We start from the raw sequence: 17,465 nt of genomic DNA on the forward strand, positions 1-17,465 counted from the left end.
CTGTTCATTTCTTCCTGATTAATGTGTCTGCACTTCATCAGCTACCCCAACATGTTCCATAGCACCCAAACAAATGTAAATTTGTGGCACGCTGTTTTCAAGGTACTTACTTGGTCTTGCTTTTAACCACACACTAAGTAAGGAAATGCTACTTTGCCATTCACAAATAGAGAATAGACAGACTGACATTCTTTCAGGAACGTGGTAGTGAAGAGGGATTTGGTTGCTCACCACCTTATAACAGTCTCATACCCCAGACTTTGACTTTAAAAGGACTACATCTGGACTAAATACTACTGATGCATTTATGTGCCACTGATCCCACACCTAACTGCATTCACCCCTTTTCTTTCTTGTCTGTTCTTGTCTCTTCTCAAAATGGCCAATATAAACAGCCTCACCAGTTCTCCCTGTCAGTTTTTTTTTTTTTTTCCTGCATTTAATCCATACTGACAGGTGTACATTTACTTGCTTAAAGTATGCTTTCCAGACTGGGAAAACAACAATAGCTGTTGTTCTGAAGTGTTCCCAATGAATGTCTCTTAATGTCGATAGCTCTTATCTCATTGCTTTTGAGCCAAGGAGGTGGCGTACTACATAAGGGATGCATTTGATAATTTACTTTCGTGTTCCTTTGGTGACACTAGAATGAGAAGACGTTTTTTCCTTCTGAAATTAGGAGTATTATGAGGCATAGATACGCAGGCATGCCCTCTGTTCTTGAAGGACATGCTTGTTGAAAATGTCAATAGCTAGGGATTTAGCAATAATGAAGTTCTTTTTCCTACAAAAAGAAATGTGATAGGAGAAGGTGCATGCAGAAATGTACACAGTTCAGTACGCAGGGAGTGTGCATAAGGCACAGAGAAGCACAAGCAGGATCACCAGGATCATCCGCTGCTGACTTCAGGTCTGTCTTGGTTTCCTCAACACAGCAAAAGTAGAATAGATGCTTTTCTATTTTAAAATAAAAGAGATGTGTGCTTCCAGGCCTGAGATTTTCATCAGGAGATTTCTTTAAGACAAATGAAATCTGTCAGAGCCTTTGTGGCCTTGTCAGACTGGTCTCAGAACAGGTCGCTCTTGCACACGTAGTATTTCAACTGCTTCCCCTGCGAGATTGTCTCAGGTAAACCTCTGAGCGCCGCTGCTCTTGCTGCTTCTTTCTGAGGCATTTTCGTTGTCACGATCATCTTCCTCAGATGCCCCCTGCTCTTCAAGGTCAATCAGGGTTGAAGGACAGACAAATGAGGCACGGCATTAATTGATTCATGAGGAAGAGAGATTCTCTTCAGGTCGCCTAGGCTAGCCGGCCAGTCTGTCACAGATGCCTCAGTGTCTGTCCAGTCCCTTTTTGCCAGTGTTGACATACAACATCGGTGTGCTCCGTACAAACTTCCCCACACAGACCACGTGCACTGGACTTCATAGGGGTCTTTGGTTGTTGTCCAGGCTGCTGCAGATCACCTCTACCACAGCCAATTCCTTCAGCTACGGGATACCTCCCTCAGTTGTGCTCAGCTTGCCTTGGCCGTTTCCAAAATCTTCTTCAAGGGAGTACCTTGTGTGACAGAACCCACCTCCAGAAGCTGCAGATTTGTTGCCCTTTTTCTGATTCCTGTGTTGATCCCCTGCTCCCTAGCAAAGATGCCAGCTGCTGGGCTTCCTTGCTCTCTAAATCCTGCTGACCCCAGTATCCCAGCACCAGGGAAAGCAGGTGATAATTTGCATGCCTGGATGGCAGGTGTCATCTTTCTGCATCTTGCAGCTTGCTCAGGGATAGGGACTAGGTGGTTTCTGACTCATTTATGATTTCTGTCTCTCCCCCCTCCTGCGCTTGTGGCTGTTTTGCTGCAGAACAGGCTGCCTGTAATGATACTTCTTCTAGTTCCCTTGTGGGAAAAGTTTGTTCCTTCCTCACTGAACTAGCTGACCTCTGCTTCCATAGGTTCTTCCTGACCACAGGAGTCAGTTGTTGGTCAACTGATGTAGCCACAACACCCATTTGTATGCCTTCAGATCCAGAGACCCTCCCACCCCCTTGAGGGTGCTGCCGAATCGCACTCGGTAGTGCTTGGTAGGCGTAGGCCAGGCCCCAGCACAAGGAGTGCTAAGTTACACTAAAATAAACTAAAGTTCAAGGTTCTAAATAGCTGTTGTAATAAAACAGAAAATATCTACCCTGGAGGAGAAGTAGGAGGTGTTGTTCTTCTTTTCCTCCACAAACTGGCTTTCAGGGAAGTGGAAGAAGGTGCAATTGATAATTGGCTCCACCAGAAGGTTCCTGAAGAGCTGGGATGGCCACAATGTGGGACCCAAATACTAGCTTAGGCTCAAGGCCTGTGCTTTTGTCATAGTTCTCCCAGAGAAAACATAATGAAGTGCTAAATGGCACAGCAAACTGCGAAAGTAAGAACAAAGAAAACCACAAACCCTCCCCACAGCCTTTAAAAAGCCTTCAAATGTGGTGTACAGCAAGAGAGGAAGCCCGGAGGAGGAAGGACAGACAGGGAAGACGAGGAGGGGGCATCGCCCTCCGTGTCATTGAGCAGCTGCCGGGCGTGGGGACGGAGGAAGAGCTGGCTGAGAGCTTCTGGGTCAGGATTATACGGAGGGTAAGGACAGGTGGCATTATAGTGTGCTACAGGCTACCTGGTTGGGAAGACCAAGCAGATGAGACCCTCTGTAGACAGATAGAAGCAGCCTCACGTTCACAAGCCCTGGTCCTGATCGGGACTTTAGCTGGGAGCTGGACAGAAGCCTCTGATGTGATGCTCTCTGTTTTCCAGGATTGCTCCCTGCCTTTGAATGCTGGTCAGTCCCAACTTCTCACAAAATCAGTGGTGTCATTGCTGCAAAAAAAGCTGTTATCCAGAGGTGTTGGCGTGTCTGTAAATAACTGGTGGCACAACTGTGCTCTTGGAAGAACATTCTCACAAATGTTTCTTGTCTTTTATGTGCTAGTATGGTTCACTGGTGTTGATACAGTGTTTTTTGGGTTATAAGTATTTGTGTATGTATTTTTACACACATATCCTTACACCAGTTGTTCTGCTAAAAAGACTAAGTTTGTCTCCTGTTAAATCTTTGGCATCTTATTATTTGCCTGTTCCTGATTATTAATAAACCTTTGTTTTGGATTTGGGTCCTTTCTGCAACTTCCTTCCTCGTCAAAATCAGTAACTATTCTTTGAACCTACTCTGTATGTAAAGTTTAGGGTTAGTGCTTGCTCACATTTTTATAAGATTTAAAGGATGTGTGTCCATTGCGTGTGTACCCACAGACCAGAGTAGCAATGTGAGCATGAGCTTATGGGCTGCAGGGTGGTTGCAGTTGGCCTAAATGTGGTGATCATCAATAATCTGTATTTAGCAAATAGCAAAAGGAACACAGAAGCAAGGAAGATGAAAATATATTTTTGAGATGGAAAAGAGAAGGGGAAAAGAGGACAGAAAGATGAAGCCGAACTCACAGTATAGAGGAGAAGGGATGAGAATGGAAAAGGTTGTAAAGACCGAAAGGGAAAAATCTTAATGTTTGCATTTTTTGAATATTTTTTTCATAAAAAGGCTTCTATCTGTTTTGGAAATTTATTTTACTTTGATGCACAGAACATTTAAAACTCCATTAATCCTATGAATTCTTGGTGTCTTTACTGTAGCTCACTGGCACTGAGGAGAAACTTTTTTTTTTCCCAAACCAGCTACAGCAAGCTCCCCCTTCAATTTGCTGACAATTTTGGTGTTTCCTTTAAAAACATACTGTTCTTACACGTGTAACAGTAGGTCCAACGAGCAGTTAAAGAATGTACTTCTGTAAGTTCAGAAAAAGGAGATGACATGCCTGATGTTGCAGTTCTTCGTGGATCCATCTTATGGGAAAGTGGTCCATTTTAGAGCTTGATTTTAAGGTTTCCAGAAACTTCATAGGTGAAAATTTTTCTGTTGGATTGCTGATAAATCTTGGACTGACTACAGCTACAAGCTTACCCTGTATGGAGCCAGGTGTGGAGTTTGTGGCTTCTTCAACATGACTGCATTGTTCTGTAGAGCCTTTCAGAAAAGTCCTGCTTACACGACTGCATTAGACCCCACGAAATACTAGTAGAGTTACTCTTGTATAGAGGGAGTTCCTACCCAGGAAGAGCTGGGGTACTGGAAACTGATGTTACTGTTCTGTGTACATATTATCCCCCTCCCCTGTGTTGTTTTCAGCCAAAAGATGTTGGATCTGTACCTGGAATATAAGAAATCTGAAGGAGAAATTTCTCTCTGGGAAAGTCCAGACACAATTTCCCTTGCCTACAAATGTGCCAAAATTGTATAAATTTGCAAAATATTATTCTTCCCTCTTGGGGTGTTTCTCCAAAGTAGATGGTCAGTTTTTCCAGAGCCTCCTAAGTCTACCCAAAGTACCCCACAGTGAAAAGGACAGGTAGGCATAAATAAAACATATCAAAAAACAAAACCCCACCAACTTAGCCATCTGTTTAGCTGAACGACTTTACATGTTTTATTTACAATACAAAAGTCTTGCTTTAGCAGACTCAGTCTCATACAGGAAGAGGCTTTCAGGGTTCCAGCTTTACACTTAAACGTCAGAAGAACTTGAAATAGATGTACTGTATTTTCTATTTTTTAAAGCATGATACAAGCTTAGACTCCCCATAGGTTTCTTCTAGAGAGATGGCAATAGCGTTAAAATCCCTGGACATGTAGTATGGCCACAGAATACAAGATACACTTGCCTTTCATATTAAATAAAGTTCTTTAAAATGAAGCTCAAATAAATGGTTGTGACTATGAAATGGTTTATCTTACATAGTAAGTGCTTTCTCTTCTACTATATTGAGTCCACTCCTACTTCTCTCAAAGTGTTTCAGGATTATTTCAATCTCTACTACTGTTTAATTTCATTGAGTGAGATTTCCAAAGGGGCAAAGGACCTGCACTGTCCTTTTCTGCTTTTCAACTGGGTTTGCAAAGCTTGAACCACCAAAAAGCTTTCATCAATGCTGTCACTAAATCTACAGATTTAAAAATTAAATTCTAGTTATGTAAGAATTGAATGTTGGAAATATAATGTTGTGGATATATTAGCATGATTTAAAAATTTCATATTTGGGAAAATAATTAGCTGAAAGGTAGTATGTGGAGAAGTTGCCACAGATTTCAGCAGCGCACATCGTAGTTTTTCTGAAGGTCGTAGTCATAAATGCAGTCATCCATCACCCCGAAGTCTGGGAAATTTGGAATCTACCAGGTGAGTTCGCAAGTGTGCCCTGCTGTCCTTGAAAGATAACAGAGTTGAAAGGCAAGCGCTGCACCCATCTTCAAAAAAAGGCCAAAAATACAACATGGGGAACTACAGCTCCGTCAGCCTTACTGCGATCTGTGGGAAAATCCTGGAGCAGCTCATCTTGGCACACATTTCTGGACACCTGGAGAGAAGAAGCTTCCTGAAAACATATTTTTGCCTTGCTGAAACTTTTGCTTTGTCAGTTGAATTGCACCAAATCTCCTGTCTGACTGCATTCAGGAAGCTATTATGTATAAGTGCTGCATATATTATAAATGCATCGGTTATCCAGAAGTCAGGGGTAGGCGGTATCTGAGGGAGAGCAGTAGGAAGTAGCATTTTAATGTTATAATGGTAATTTTATACTGATCTGAAAGGTAATCCTTGTATTGTGCGCTGATTGCAGCTTTGTGCACAGACCAGAGGGTTTTTTGGTTTGTTGTTGTTTCAAATTTGCTTATGCAACTCCTTCAAGTTACAAAGAGGTGAAAGACGGATTTTGCCTCACAAAGATCTGCTAAAAAACACACTAAGATTAATTTAGCAAACAAAGCAAAACACTACCCATTAAATCACGTCAGATGTTTTTAGAAAAAGACACCACCTGTACTGCAGCTTGGATGGCAGTGGGCTGAGTTTGCCGTGTCTTTTTCCATAGAACATGTAACTGAGGCGGTCCCAGGGTCAGTACAGTAAATTAATAAAACTTCCACTGCGATGTAGCAAAGCCCACTACGCAGAACCATTTTGTAATTACAGCGAGATTTTTCTGCTTCCTTGATTAGCTTCTGTTGCTTGCACCAGATTTTGTTAGGCAGTTACTCTCCGCAACTCCACCATAATCAATTAAAATCATAATGATTTCCTTCATGCTTAGCTGGGTTCTGATATACACCCTTAGAAAACTAAAAATTGGTTTCCAACCTTCTGCTGGTTATCGGCAGAACCAATAACTTGTTGAAGTTGCATGGGACATCCTCTTAAAACCTCGTTTTTTATTGCATGAATTTACAGCTTTGTTACACTTCTTCCAAGAAAGGTTGTGCAAGAGTGCCATGGCATCTTCCTAAAATTCACTGGTAAAGACACTTTCAGGTTGTCCAGGGTAAGAACAGCTCCACTGGAAGCAGCTCCTCTATTTTCTTTGAGCAAGGAGAAGGTAGCAGAGGTGACTGCTTTTAACCTCAGAGCTGACGGAAGCTCAGCCTGGATAAAATCAAGATGTTGGCTGAAGCAATCAAAAAATGATGGATATGAGACTTTTTGATTTATTATGCCTTTTAGTTACTCAAGTTCACAGTCTAAGTAAATCACAAATTTCTACTAAACTCAGGGAGCTGCAGCTCCTTGTTTTGTTTAGTTTCTGTGCTTTGTAAGCTGGAAATATGAAGTTTTCCAGCCACTTGTACTTTATGTCACATCCAATATGGATTACTCTTACTTCTCAGAGTAAACAATGTCTACATCAGCTATGTAAAATTCAGACTCTCGTTCCAGAGAAAACAGTGCTTTGCGCTGATTTTCTAGCTGAAGCACTAATCCTGGTCAGAAGGGATCCTTTTACAATAGCAACTCAGCGACTGTTTTGTCTTCGTGCTTCACCTTGGCATTTCAGAGCTTCAGCCTCCTGTGGCAACCCACTTGGAGAACCCATCTGACCCAGGTTATGGAAATAACGAAGGAATCAGCCACGACTTAGATCTTGTTATGGCACATGGCGTCAACGCAGTGTCAGATGGCCTTCACTTCAAGGGACCTTTCATCATGTAGTCTGTAGGAACAGGCGTGTGATGGGCTGCTCCGAAGCCCAGCAGGAAGCAATAAAACCCTCAAGCATCACTGGCGTAGCTTGAGCTTGTCGTGGGTGTAGGTAGGAGTTCAGATTGAATCCTAAAGAAAGGGCTGGGGAGAAGAGCAAGGGGGTCCTGGGGAGTGAGAAGAGCGGGGATGCCAGGAAGAAAAACAAGTGTGAGAGGAGGGGAGGCTGGAGGAAATGGTGCAACATGAACACGACCCAATCGATGCCAAACGCTGCTGGTGTGCAGCGAGGACTGCTTGGGGTGCTCTTTCTTTACAGCTCTCCTGGCTGCCCAGCCACTGAGCCGTTCCTCTGCCAGCGGCATGCTAGGAAGGGATAAGGTATCGTTGGGGCTCCCATACCCCTAGGACACGAGGGGCTCCCCAGCTGAGCTCTGAGCCCAGCAGTCCTTGCCAGACCTCCTGTTCCTTGCCTTGCCAAGCACAGAGGTTGTGTCTGCAACTCCTCCAACCATCTGGAGCCCATGCCTCCTTCAGGAGGCAGCAGCACCCTAAGGGTGAGGTGTGTTCACATCAGTTCAGACTGCTGTCGTCTTTTTTTCTTTCTTTATTACTTGAATTCATATTTGTGTATCTATCTTGAGGAAAATCGTGTAAATGAAATTGAATGTTGAATATGTTACTTTATGCCATTCTGAAACAACTTGTAAGAAACTTTCTAGAAGCTTTAAAATATTTTGGCTCGTTTAAGCTTTCACACTGGAAAAAATCTAAATTTTGAAATGCTTGACTTGTGGAGGAGGGAAGAGGCTGTATATTTAAATGATGGTATATCCTTTCCCCTTTTGAAAGAAGCAAAGCACGCTGCATTTTTAATGTTGATGACTCCTCATTAAAAACTTTAAATGCTCCTAAATGACTTCAGCTTGCTGAAGGACTGCCTTTTTCTTTCAGATGTGTTAGAATTCATATTAGCACTACTTTGCCCTTGTTTCTGAATTATTTTAATGACGGCAGCCGCTCCACCAAGCTGTCTGTCAAGATGTGGGTGGCAGGCTATTATTTCACTTCATAAATCATAATTTACAGGGTTTTTTATATCCATCTTGGGGATAAACACTTTATGCTTTGTGTTTTCAGCAGCAATATAAAATGTAATTGATACTTAAAGCAATATGTTAGAAATATGGACATAGAAAGCTGGGAGAGAAAAATCACAAATGTTTAGTTTTTCTGTGGGTTGGTCTACATACTGAGCATTTTTTCCATCTGATTTCATATTCTTAGCACTTCAACAGAGGATGATGATGAATTACATGTACATGATTGCTGCCTGTAGGTTACTATAAGGATGTTTCTCTAGTTACAGACACTCAACAGATCAGTTAGCTCGACGGGGGTATTTTGTAATGGTTCTCATGCTGCTAAATAAACTTATCGTTTTGTGCTATTGTCTTCTAGATCCATGAAAAACTGCATTATTATGAAAAACAGAACCCTGTGCCCATACTCCACAGTGCAGCAGCCTTGGCAGATGATGTAAGTGTCCCCTGCTGAGATCACTGGTACCAAGTCTCCCAAAAAACTGTCTGCAAGCAGAACTCCTCATAGTGCAAACATATGAATGTAATCCTCTGAGCTGAAATCATAAGAAGCTGCAAATGTTTCCAAAGGTGCTGTCATCACTGGGCTTGTTGCTGATATTACTTTGATTTTTATTCACTTGCCTGTTATAAAAACATTGCATCTTAGATAGCCTCTTGTTCTGCTTTGGTAACTACGTAATAGAAATTACAGGTTGGAATTCTACAGGGAGGGAAAAAGCTGTCAGCTATTAGTGTTGTGAGAAAGTCACAGACAAGAGGAATGCTTTGGAAAAATAAAGACAAATGAGATAGCAGCACTGCTGACAGAACATGAAAAATGACAGATAATACTACAGAAATGAGGCATATGAAATGCCTAGGAAGAAGGCTTGTTAAAAAATAAAACAAAACACACACACAAAAACTATTTAAGAAAAAGTACAGTAGTGATTTATGGATATTGGAGCTTTCCAAATTACCTTCATAACCAAAAAATAAATTGTAAAAGTGGTCGGCATTGATGGAGTAGTTAATTTCCTGTTACTATAATTTTTATTTTAAAGAAAAAAAAATCCAACCTGCCATTTCTTTCTATTTGGTTAATTCTACGATTCAGATGAATTGTGCACACACCTGTATAAACTATGACTGAACTTGAGGTAGGCCAGGACAGAGAAATGTTTAATAAACTGTGGTTTAGGTGAAATCCAGAAATCTTTGTTACACCTGATGATTTCAGGTTGTTTTTTGAAAAAGGTAATATGCTTTAGGATCTGTTTCAAATAAAGCGTGTTGGAAACTTCAGGTATGGTATAGATGTTTTACAGTCTCAACTATCTTTTGCTATAATTGATAGTGTTCGATTTTGAAATTAGACTAATTGTTAATGTTGTGATTAGAGAACGATAACATTTTAAAGAAAAACTAAATTAAACATTTGAAGTCTGTAGAAAAAGGGATATAATGTAATTTAATCACTTTTCAGTAGGAGGAGAGCTATATCCTATAGCATGCTAGGTATAATAATGCATTAGCTTTGACATCAGGCATATATTAGGAATATTTTTTTAACCGTCAAGTAGCTTTGAATAATGTTGATAGTAATTTTGAAAATTAGAAAGCTGCTTGAAATTCTCTTCATTAAGTTCCTGATGACATATTAATAATCCTTGTTAACATTTCTGTTGTGGATCTCAGGGCTAAAATTCTTAATAAGAATCGTTTCTTATTTTTGGATGCAGATCCTAGTTCTTGATATTTGCAGAAATGCTGAGCAACCTCATTCTTTGTTCAGCTCCATTTAAATTGTACAGTGTTGGAAATCCCCAAATTGAAGTAGTCTGTCACTCTTCAGTTAAGAAGGGTCAGGTTTTTTTCTACCTTGTGAATGTATTATTATGTATATATGGTAGTATTTTTAGAATGTACACGTGTCAGGACATGAATATCTCTAGACATCTGCCAATTTTTTTTGAAGCACAGCTGCTTTTTAATGATTCTTTTGCAGGCACTTCATTTTTTCTTAGGTGTAGCTGAGCAGCTGGTTTTAGGGGCACCATCCCACAGACAGGGATGTCCTCTAGCAGCTGAAGTCAGGCTAGCGTTTTGCAGGATTTGGTATATTTTAGTAGTTATCAGCAAACTTTGAGGAAGTTAATTTACATGCAGTGTGTTTTGTAACTCCAAAACCCGTGGAGATTTGGGATTAAAGCGTTGTTCATTTTTTGGCACATTCCTCTGACTAATTGTCAGCTTCAGGGATAGAAAAGCATGTTGATATTGACACACTTTTTTTTTAATAGGCTTTAAATAAATGTTTTTTCCTAGTGATAGTAGCTGTTCTATAGTTAAACAAAGAAGGAGATGCTCTTATTACCGAACATGTATTTCCTGTTTGATTTAAAATCTTAATTTGAGGTGTTGCAAATGTAACTAAAATGTTTAAGGACTGTGTTTTTATTCTTCCCTTTGTTATTGATTTTTGAATCAATTTCAGAGATAACAAGCTTCTTTTCTAAACATTTTCCTAGCTGCCATCCCTTCTCACTCCTCACCACCGGTGACTCTTTGACTGATTTTTCCATCAGAGATTCTGTTTGAGTTTTATTTTGGAGCAGCAGCTCTGTTGCAGGACTCTTGATTTCATGCAAATCAATTAAACATTGCTGGAGCTCTGGGTATAGACCATACATAAGGCCTCTGGTACTGACAAAAGAAGCCAGAACTTTCTCAAGAAACTTTAAATGCTCAGGTCCTGGTGTTCTCTGTATCTCCAGCCTCACTCTAAATCTGTGTCTCTCCACTGTTTTGGCTTTTCCTTTTCAGGAGAAAAGTCAGAGCTTTTCATAAAGACCTTATTAAAATGTTATGGTTCCTTCCACAGAGAATCTTGGAAGAGTTTCTCTGACAGCTCTTCCTGCAGCCTTTGTCATATGAGGTGATTAGCATGCTATCAGTGTAGCCAAAATATTCCATATAGCTTGCACAGCTGCTAGCAGCTCTCACAGATCTCTGCATGTCAACAACAACAAATAAAAACCCAGACCTGGACTGCCAGAATCCCAGTAAGCAGCTCTGGTGATACCTGTCTGCAGATCTGGAAACACAGCTCTGTCTTCCTGCTTCTCTGGACAGCACAGGGTATTATTACACAGAGCCTTTAAGGTTCTTATGGGAATATTTGGAAAACTCTTGTAAATGATGTGAGTGCAAACAATTTTTTAATTTTTTCATCTCTGAACAAGTTTTTTTTTTTTTAAAATTATGATGAGATTCAAACATCTGTTAAAGGAATAACAAAATATTCTTTGCCTTCCTCATTGTTCTAAACATTATGTACCTGCTTTTGTGTTTGTACCACCAAAGCAAATGCCAGCTCTGCTGAATTAACAGCTGCCTGTACACATTTCATCCAAGAGAGAAGTGCTGAAGCAGTCATTCTTATTGAGTGATTGCTACTCTTCATCAATACAACACAAATGAATAGATTTTATTCTGCAATGAGTAGTACGAGCTAAAGAATGAAAAGAGAACAAAGGGGAACCTGTGTCATTGAACTGCTGTCATTCCTAGCACAGATTATTTTCAGCTTTGCAGACCTTTGGTGAGCTTTTTCATAGAACATGCAGACTAAATTGCAGGCAGATTACCTCAATACTTGGCTTAGAAATATGAAAATATTTCATTCTGACCTTTCCTGCAGCGATTGTTTCTTAATCTTTCTGTATTAATGCACAGATATTGTTAAGATTAATTTTGATGTATTTGATGAATCTTTTTTGTCCAAGAATAAAGGCTACGGGAGTGTAGGTGATCAATTCTTCTTTCAGTTCTGGTAGTTCTGTGTTAATATGAAGGTGAAAAAGAAGCATTCAAGCTATGTTCGATGTTGTCTCTAACTGTTTCTAGGCTTGTCTATTACATATAATTATGCTCAATGTACTTCTATACAAGTTTATTTTGAAAATTTATATAACTGCAAGTAAGACTTTAAAATTAACCTAGATGAATAAAATTACTTGCTGCAAATAACCAATCTTTCTTTGAGACGTTTTTATGATAGTGATTTAGTGCAAAGAAAATAAGCGATTATCTGAAATCACGTTTTGGATTATGAGCCGTGTACTTCAGAATTTTAAACCAAAGTTCATTGCTGTGAAATATGTTTTAGTTTTTCCTCCTTCTGGAAAAATAGTTGACGTCTGAAATCCTGTAGTAAAATATGCCTCCTGAGTCCAAATTAGTTGAGAATGTTGTGATAAGAAAAACTAAAGACGTGAGCCAAATAGCCATGGGATTAAATGTTAGACTGCTGCTCTATTGTTCACCAAACCACAATTTTGTAATATAACCAAACATAAATTACCGATCTTGTTGTTAGGACAGAGTTTGTGCATTTTAGGGGCTTGAATTGCTGATGACCTGTTACAAACTGTATTATGATTAACCTGCTTCACGTTTAACAAGCTGCTTCCAGTGTATGTGTAAACATAATAAAAGGTTCAGATTGCTTGCACTGTAGGGGCACTTTGCTTTCTTATCCTGCTCCTAAACAGCACAGCTACTGTGGGTTTTTGGAAGCAGTGTGGATTTCACCACCTCATTCGAAACAGTTTTTTATAGACAGTGTCAAAGTTTGATCCAGTCATTTTTACAAGCAGTCCTTTGTCTGCACGCGAAGGGCCATTCACTTAAATGAAGTGCTGGGATTTGCCCTCATTGCTATAAATCAGAATGTGATCTGGCTGCACCGGTGCCAGAAATGATTACTTGTGTTAAACTGAGCCGAAAGGCCTGGCTTAAATCTGGTCCGCTGAGGGCCAGAAAGAGAAGCACGGTGATTGATGGTGTTTTTCTTCATGCTGGCTTCTGTTTGAACACACTGGAAAGTAATAACCTTGAACAAGATAGATTCGAGGTTGTCACTGATGCACTGGGTAAAACAATGCTTTCCTAATGGTCTCTGTGTCAATTCAATCTCCCCCACAGCTGGCTGAGGAGCTGCAGAGCAAGCCACTGAACAGCGAGATCAGAGAACTGCTGAAACTGCTGTCAAAGCCCAATCTCAAGGTGAGGATGTGTTGCACCTGCAGAGAGCTGACTGCATGGGTGTGTGCAGCTGCTTTCTAGGGCTGCCTGGGTTTCTGTCTGCTGTAACAAATCCGTGCGTTTCCGAGAAATGGACACAGTGTTAATAGGAAATACCTTTCCTGAAGAAACACCCTTAATGTTGCCTATGGATTATGATGCTGTTACTGATGTTTATAAAAGGAAATCAGTGGAAAGCCATTTTTTATTTGCAACACATATTCCAAAAAGGAGATGCTTGATTTTTCTTTTTTAGCTAACTTTTATTGCATGCGTTGCATACATTTATGTAAAAAGTGCATTTGCTACAAGATCATCAGTCATGTCATTGATTTAACCACATGGTGCATAAATGCTGTGACCTAGTACTTAAAAAGAAAGTCCCTGATGTATGTTATTTTCAAAAAATTACAATCTTGAGAACTTTCAGCCAAAATCCGTGGTGCAACTGTCAGTAGACTATAGAACCGTAGAATCACGCAGGTTGGAAGGGACCCTGGGAGGTTGTCAAGTCTAGTCCAGCAGTCTGCTCAAAGCAGGGTCAACACTGAGTTCAGAGCAGGTTGCTCCAGGCTTTGTCCCACCACGTCTTGGAAATGCCTGGGAGCAGACATTCCACAGCCTCTCTGTGCAGCCCGTTCCAAGGCCTAATTATCCTCATAGTAAAAATTGTTTCCTCGTAGCCAGTCAGAGCCTCCCCTGTGTACTGTTGTTAATGCACACTATCACGTTATTTTTCCACTGTGAAGAGAACAAAGAATTCCGTGCTCTAGGTGCGTTTTGCAATGCTAATTAAATGAAGCAGTTGATAAGTTTAGAGTAAAAAATGTGGAAAGGAGCAGTTTGTAAGACACAGTTGCTTCTTTATATTCCCTGTATAACACTGATGTCAAAGCCTGACATTGTGGTATTTTTAAAGTGCTTTAAAGTATTGTGGTATCTTTTAAAGTAAATTTGAAACCAGAGACCAATTGTACCTACTTTTTAAAGATTTTTGCGCAGTTGGTTGTTCCCTAGTTTGCAAAGTGACAAGCCAGTTTTTCTCGGAAGGGGTAAGCAGTGGCAATGGCTTACTACAAGAGAAAAAGTCGGTGCATTAAATTGCAGGGATTGTAAGTGTCCCTACAGGTATTTCCTTAGTGGCTGCTCATGCGTGTCACACTTCTGAAGCTTTAGTGTAGTGAGTCTGAAGACAGCTAATTTGCTGCTACTGCGTTTCTCCCTCTCCTCCCTTTCTCTCTCTTTTTCAGTCTCCCTCTCTCCCCCCCTTGCTGTCTCGCCCCCCTCACTCTCATTTGAGCTCTCGTTTCCTCACCACTTTGCTGTCTGTATCTCTCTCAATCTCGCTGCTACATTTAAGTTATTAAATGCAATATGATAATCTTAGTGGGATTTTAGGAGAAGTTTCTTATCCTTGCTATAGTTAATGTGCTTGAACAGGTGCAGTAACCTAGCGAATATGTTTCTTGGCTACAGGAGGAGGAACTGGCCGGCTGTAGGGTACCCAGCCCTTTGCCTGGTCAGCCTGGCTCAGCCAGCACAAGACACAGGTTTCCCTGTCCTGCATGGCTTGCAAGTGTTTGTGCATCTTAGGGGAAAGAGCTGACAGTATGCCTGAGACTTCTCCCATCCATTATTTTCTCCATCCACCATCTCCTGGCAAGCAATACTGAGAGAGATGGTGAACATCACTGCCCTCTCCATCACGTTGTGCACATACAAGTATGGATGGAGTCACAGGCTTTAGGTTTAGATGCTTTCCCTGCTCTCTCTTAGGCAGGAAGGGAAATGAACAAAGGAGCTGGGACTCAGTTTTTCCAGTTGCTCATGTGAGATTCTCCTGAGGTTGCTCAGTTGTATCTGAGCTTATGTGGTACATTGCAGAAGATTTTCTAGCCCTTCACTCCAGGCTGATGCCTGGAGAGGGTTTGTTTCTTCCCATCTAGATTCCTGGGGCAAAACGATGTCTAGAACAACTCTTTTCCACACATCTGAAATCACTTGGGATAACTGATGCATGTTTTCCAGTGATGCTGGGTAGGCTTTATCTGAAAAATTGTATGGCTTAATTTGGGATTGACTTAAGCTGGCTGTGTTTTACTCTGCAGGGGAAACTTTCCTCTCCTGACCTGGCTTGTAACTCCAGTGCTAGCTGGAGCCAGCAGGAGCGCTTCCACTTTCTTCCAGCTCTGTTGTAACACGTTCATGGCATGGTGTGGAACGGCTAGGATTAGTTCACTACACTACATCACTGCTTCTAGACGTTTGGCTGTGCAAAGGGACAGGTCCAGAAAGGTGACTGGAACCGCACAGGTTTGGTTAACATGCAGAAAAAGACTGGGAGAGGTTTCCAGCAACTGTATGATTTAGATTAATATTTACATATTCTCTTTTTGGGTTACAATATTGTTTTGTTGAATATATTTCTGAGTGTTTGCATCTGATTTGTAAAGTTTTTATTGTATGCATAAAGTTTTTATTGTTTTGTGGTTTTCATCCAGAGCAAAATGTTTTAAATAAGAAAATAACTTTTCTGAGACATTTACATTTATCAGACCTGAGATTTTCAAAATGACCTAAAAGTTATTCCAAAGGTTTTTTTTGAATCCATTTTCTTTTGGGAAAAACAAACAAGCAAACAAACAAATTGGGTATTGCTGGTCTTTTAAAAACTGGATGCGATGTCCAGCTATACTGCGTGCTTTTTCTTGTGACATCCTTTACCACAATTATACGAACTAACAGTGGTTGTGTTTTATCTCACCTGATTAAAACAGAACACTGGATGTAGAGCAGAGCACTTAGCTCCGGGAAGAAATCAAGTGGATTTGTTTATCTGCGTGTAAGATACTGCATTTGTGTTGGAGATTTAAAATACAATTGCGGAGTGCTGTGGACGCAGGCCAGCAATGTCTGTTGTTTTTAAATTCCAGTGGGCAGTATAGACTTGTAGTTTACATTCAGTAGGCATGCTTTACCTAACAACAAGTAGAACAGTATTTCCATACCTTAGACCTTGAATTGAGTTGAATGCAGCGTTTCATTTTTAACCAGTCCAGAAAATCTCTCATTCTCATTATCTCTTGTTCAGAAATCATAAATGCAGCAATGCATATCTTCAGCCCTTGTGTGTCATAACCCCAAACGTGCAATCAAACCAGCTGAGGAAGGTAACTGGTAATAAATGTGTGTGGATGCAGCTATAACAGGTCTACTGAGCTGCTTACCAGGCAGTGTAAGAGCAGCACTCACAGACCCTTGTGTTTCAGTGATATGTGCTCGGCCGTTTCTGTGCCTCAGCAGCCGCTGCATTCCTCCTCTCTTCCTTGGGTCTCACAAGGCAGCCGAGGCCTTGAAGCACCCGTGGCTGCAGTACAACGCTTGCTGAGCACACACCCTGCCTCCTGGCCTTTATTCTGACTGTGTTAGGGCTTCTTTTCATCCTTTCAATTTGTTTAACACCAGAGCTGGTGCTTTAGATTAATTGCATATTAGTCTGTGTGGTGCTATGCCAAACAACTACCCACCACTTTCATTATAAACACAGGGGAGGAGGGTGTGTTTGTTATAACCTCCAGGGAACGAGACTGTGTTACTCTGTGTAAGCCTCTATTCTGTATAAATTAGGGTGATGAGCTGCGTTTGAAGGTGGTAATTCCTGCTTCTGGCTGGAAGTGGAATACTGCAACCTGCTCCTGGCTTTCTTCTCTGTTCCTGGAATGACTTTTAAGACTTCCATAATTCCTGACGTGTAACTATGAATTAGATTATTTTTCATCCTCCTTCAAGTTTACCTTGCTTATTTTATGAAGGAAGCATTTAAAAGATGGTTTGTATTTTCAAGATTTCTGTTTACGTTCCAGTTTTGTTAGTTTTGTTGATGGACAGGGATTTACATCGAAGTTCTATGATTGTATGCATGGTTGAATAAAGCACCGTGAGGAACTTCGGTATCATCCTGTTTTCCATGTAAGGAACAAGTGTCCCTTAGCATGCTGTTCTAACAACAACACTAAAGTTACTCATTGTGAGCTGTAAGTACGTCGCACATGAAGTTTGACATAACCCTAAACACATCTCTTAAAGGACGCTTCATTTTCTTTTTACTATATTTTCTATAACACAAAAACTAGAATATATTATGAGGATATACACGAGAAAATTATCTTTCTGATTTAAGGGAAGATGCTCCTATGCGTTCTTTTATAAAATAAGAACAATAGGATAAAGAAGTA

At 40.6% G+C, this 17,465-nt stretch overlaps 1 protein-coding gene across 6 annotated transcripts in view; it reads left to right on the forward strand.

Moving 5' to 3' along the window:
- MPP7 (MAGUK p55 scaffold protein 7) overlaps positions 1–17,465 on the forward strand; it is a 149,414-nt gene that overhangs the window by 75,198 nt on the left and 56,751 nt on the right. For all 6 annotated transcript variants that reach the window (XM_068673642.1, XM_068673644.1, XM_068673641.1 and 3 more), the window contains 2 exons: positions 8,519–8,596; positions 13,132–13,212. In XM_068673642.1, coding sequence (XP_068529743.1) covers positions 8,519–8,596; positions 13,132–13,212 — 159 coding nt within the window. The remainder of the gene's footprint in view (positions 1–8,518; positions 8,597–13,131; positions 13,213–17,465) is intronic.

This window comes from Anas acuta, chromosome 2 (genome assembly GCF_963932015.1).
Source record: "Anas acuta chromosome 2, bAnaAcu1.1, whole genome shotgun sequence".
Taxonomy (NCBI): domain Eukaryota; kingdom Metazoa; phylum Chordata; class Aves; order Anseriformes; family Anatidae; genus Anas; species Anas acuta.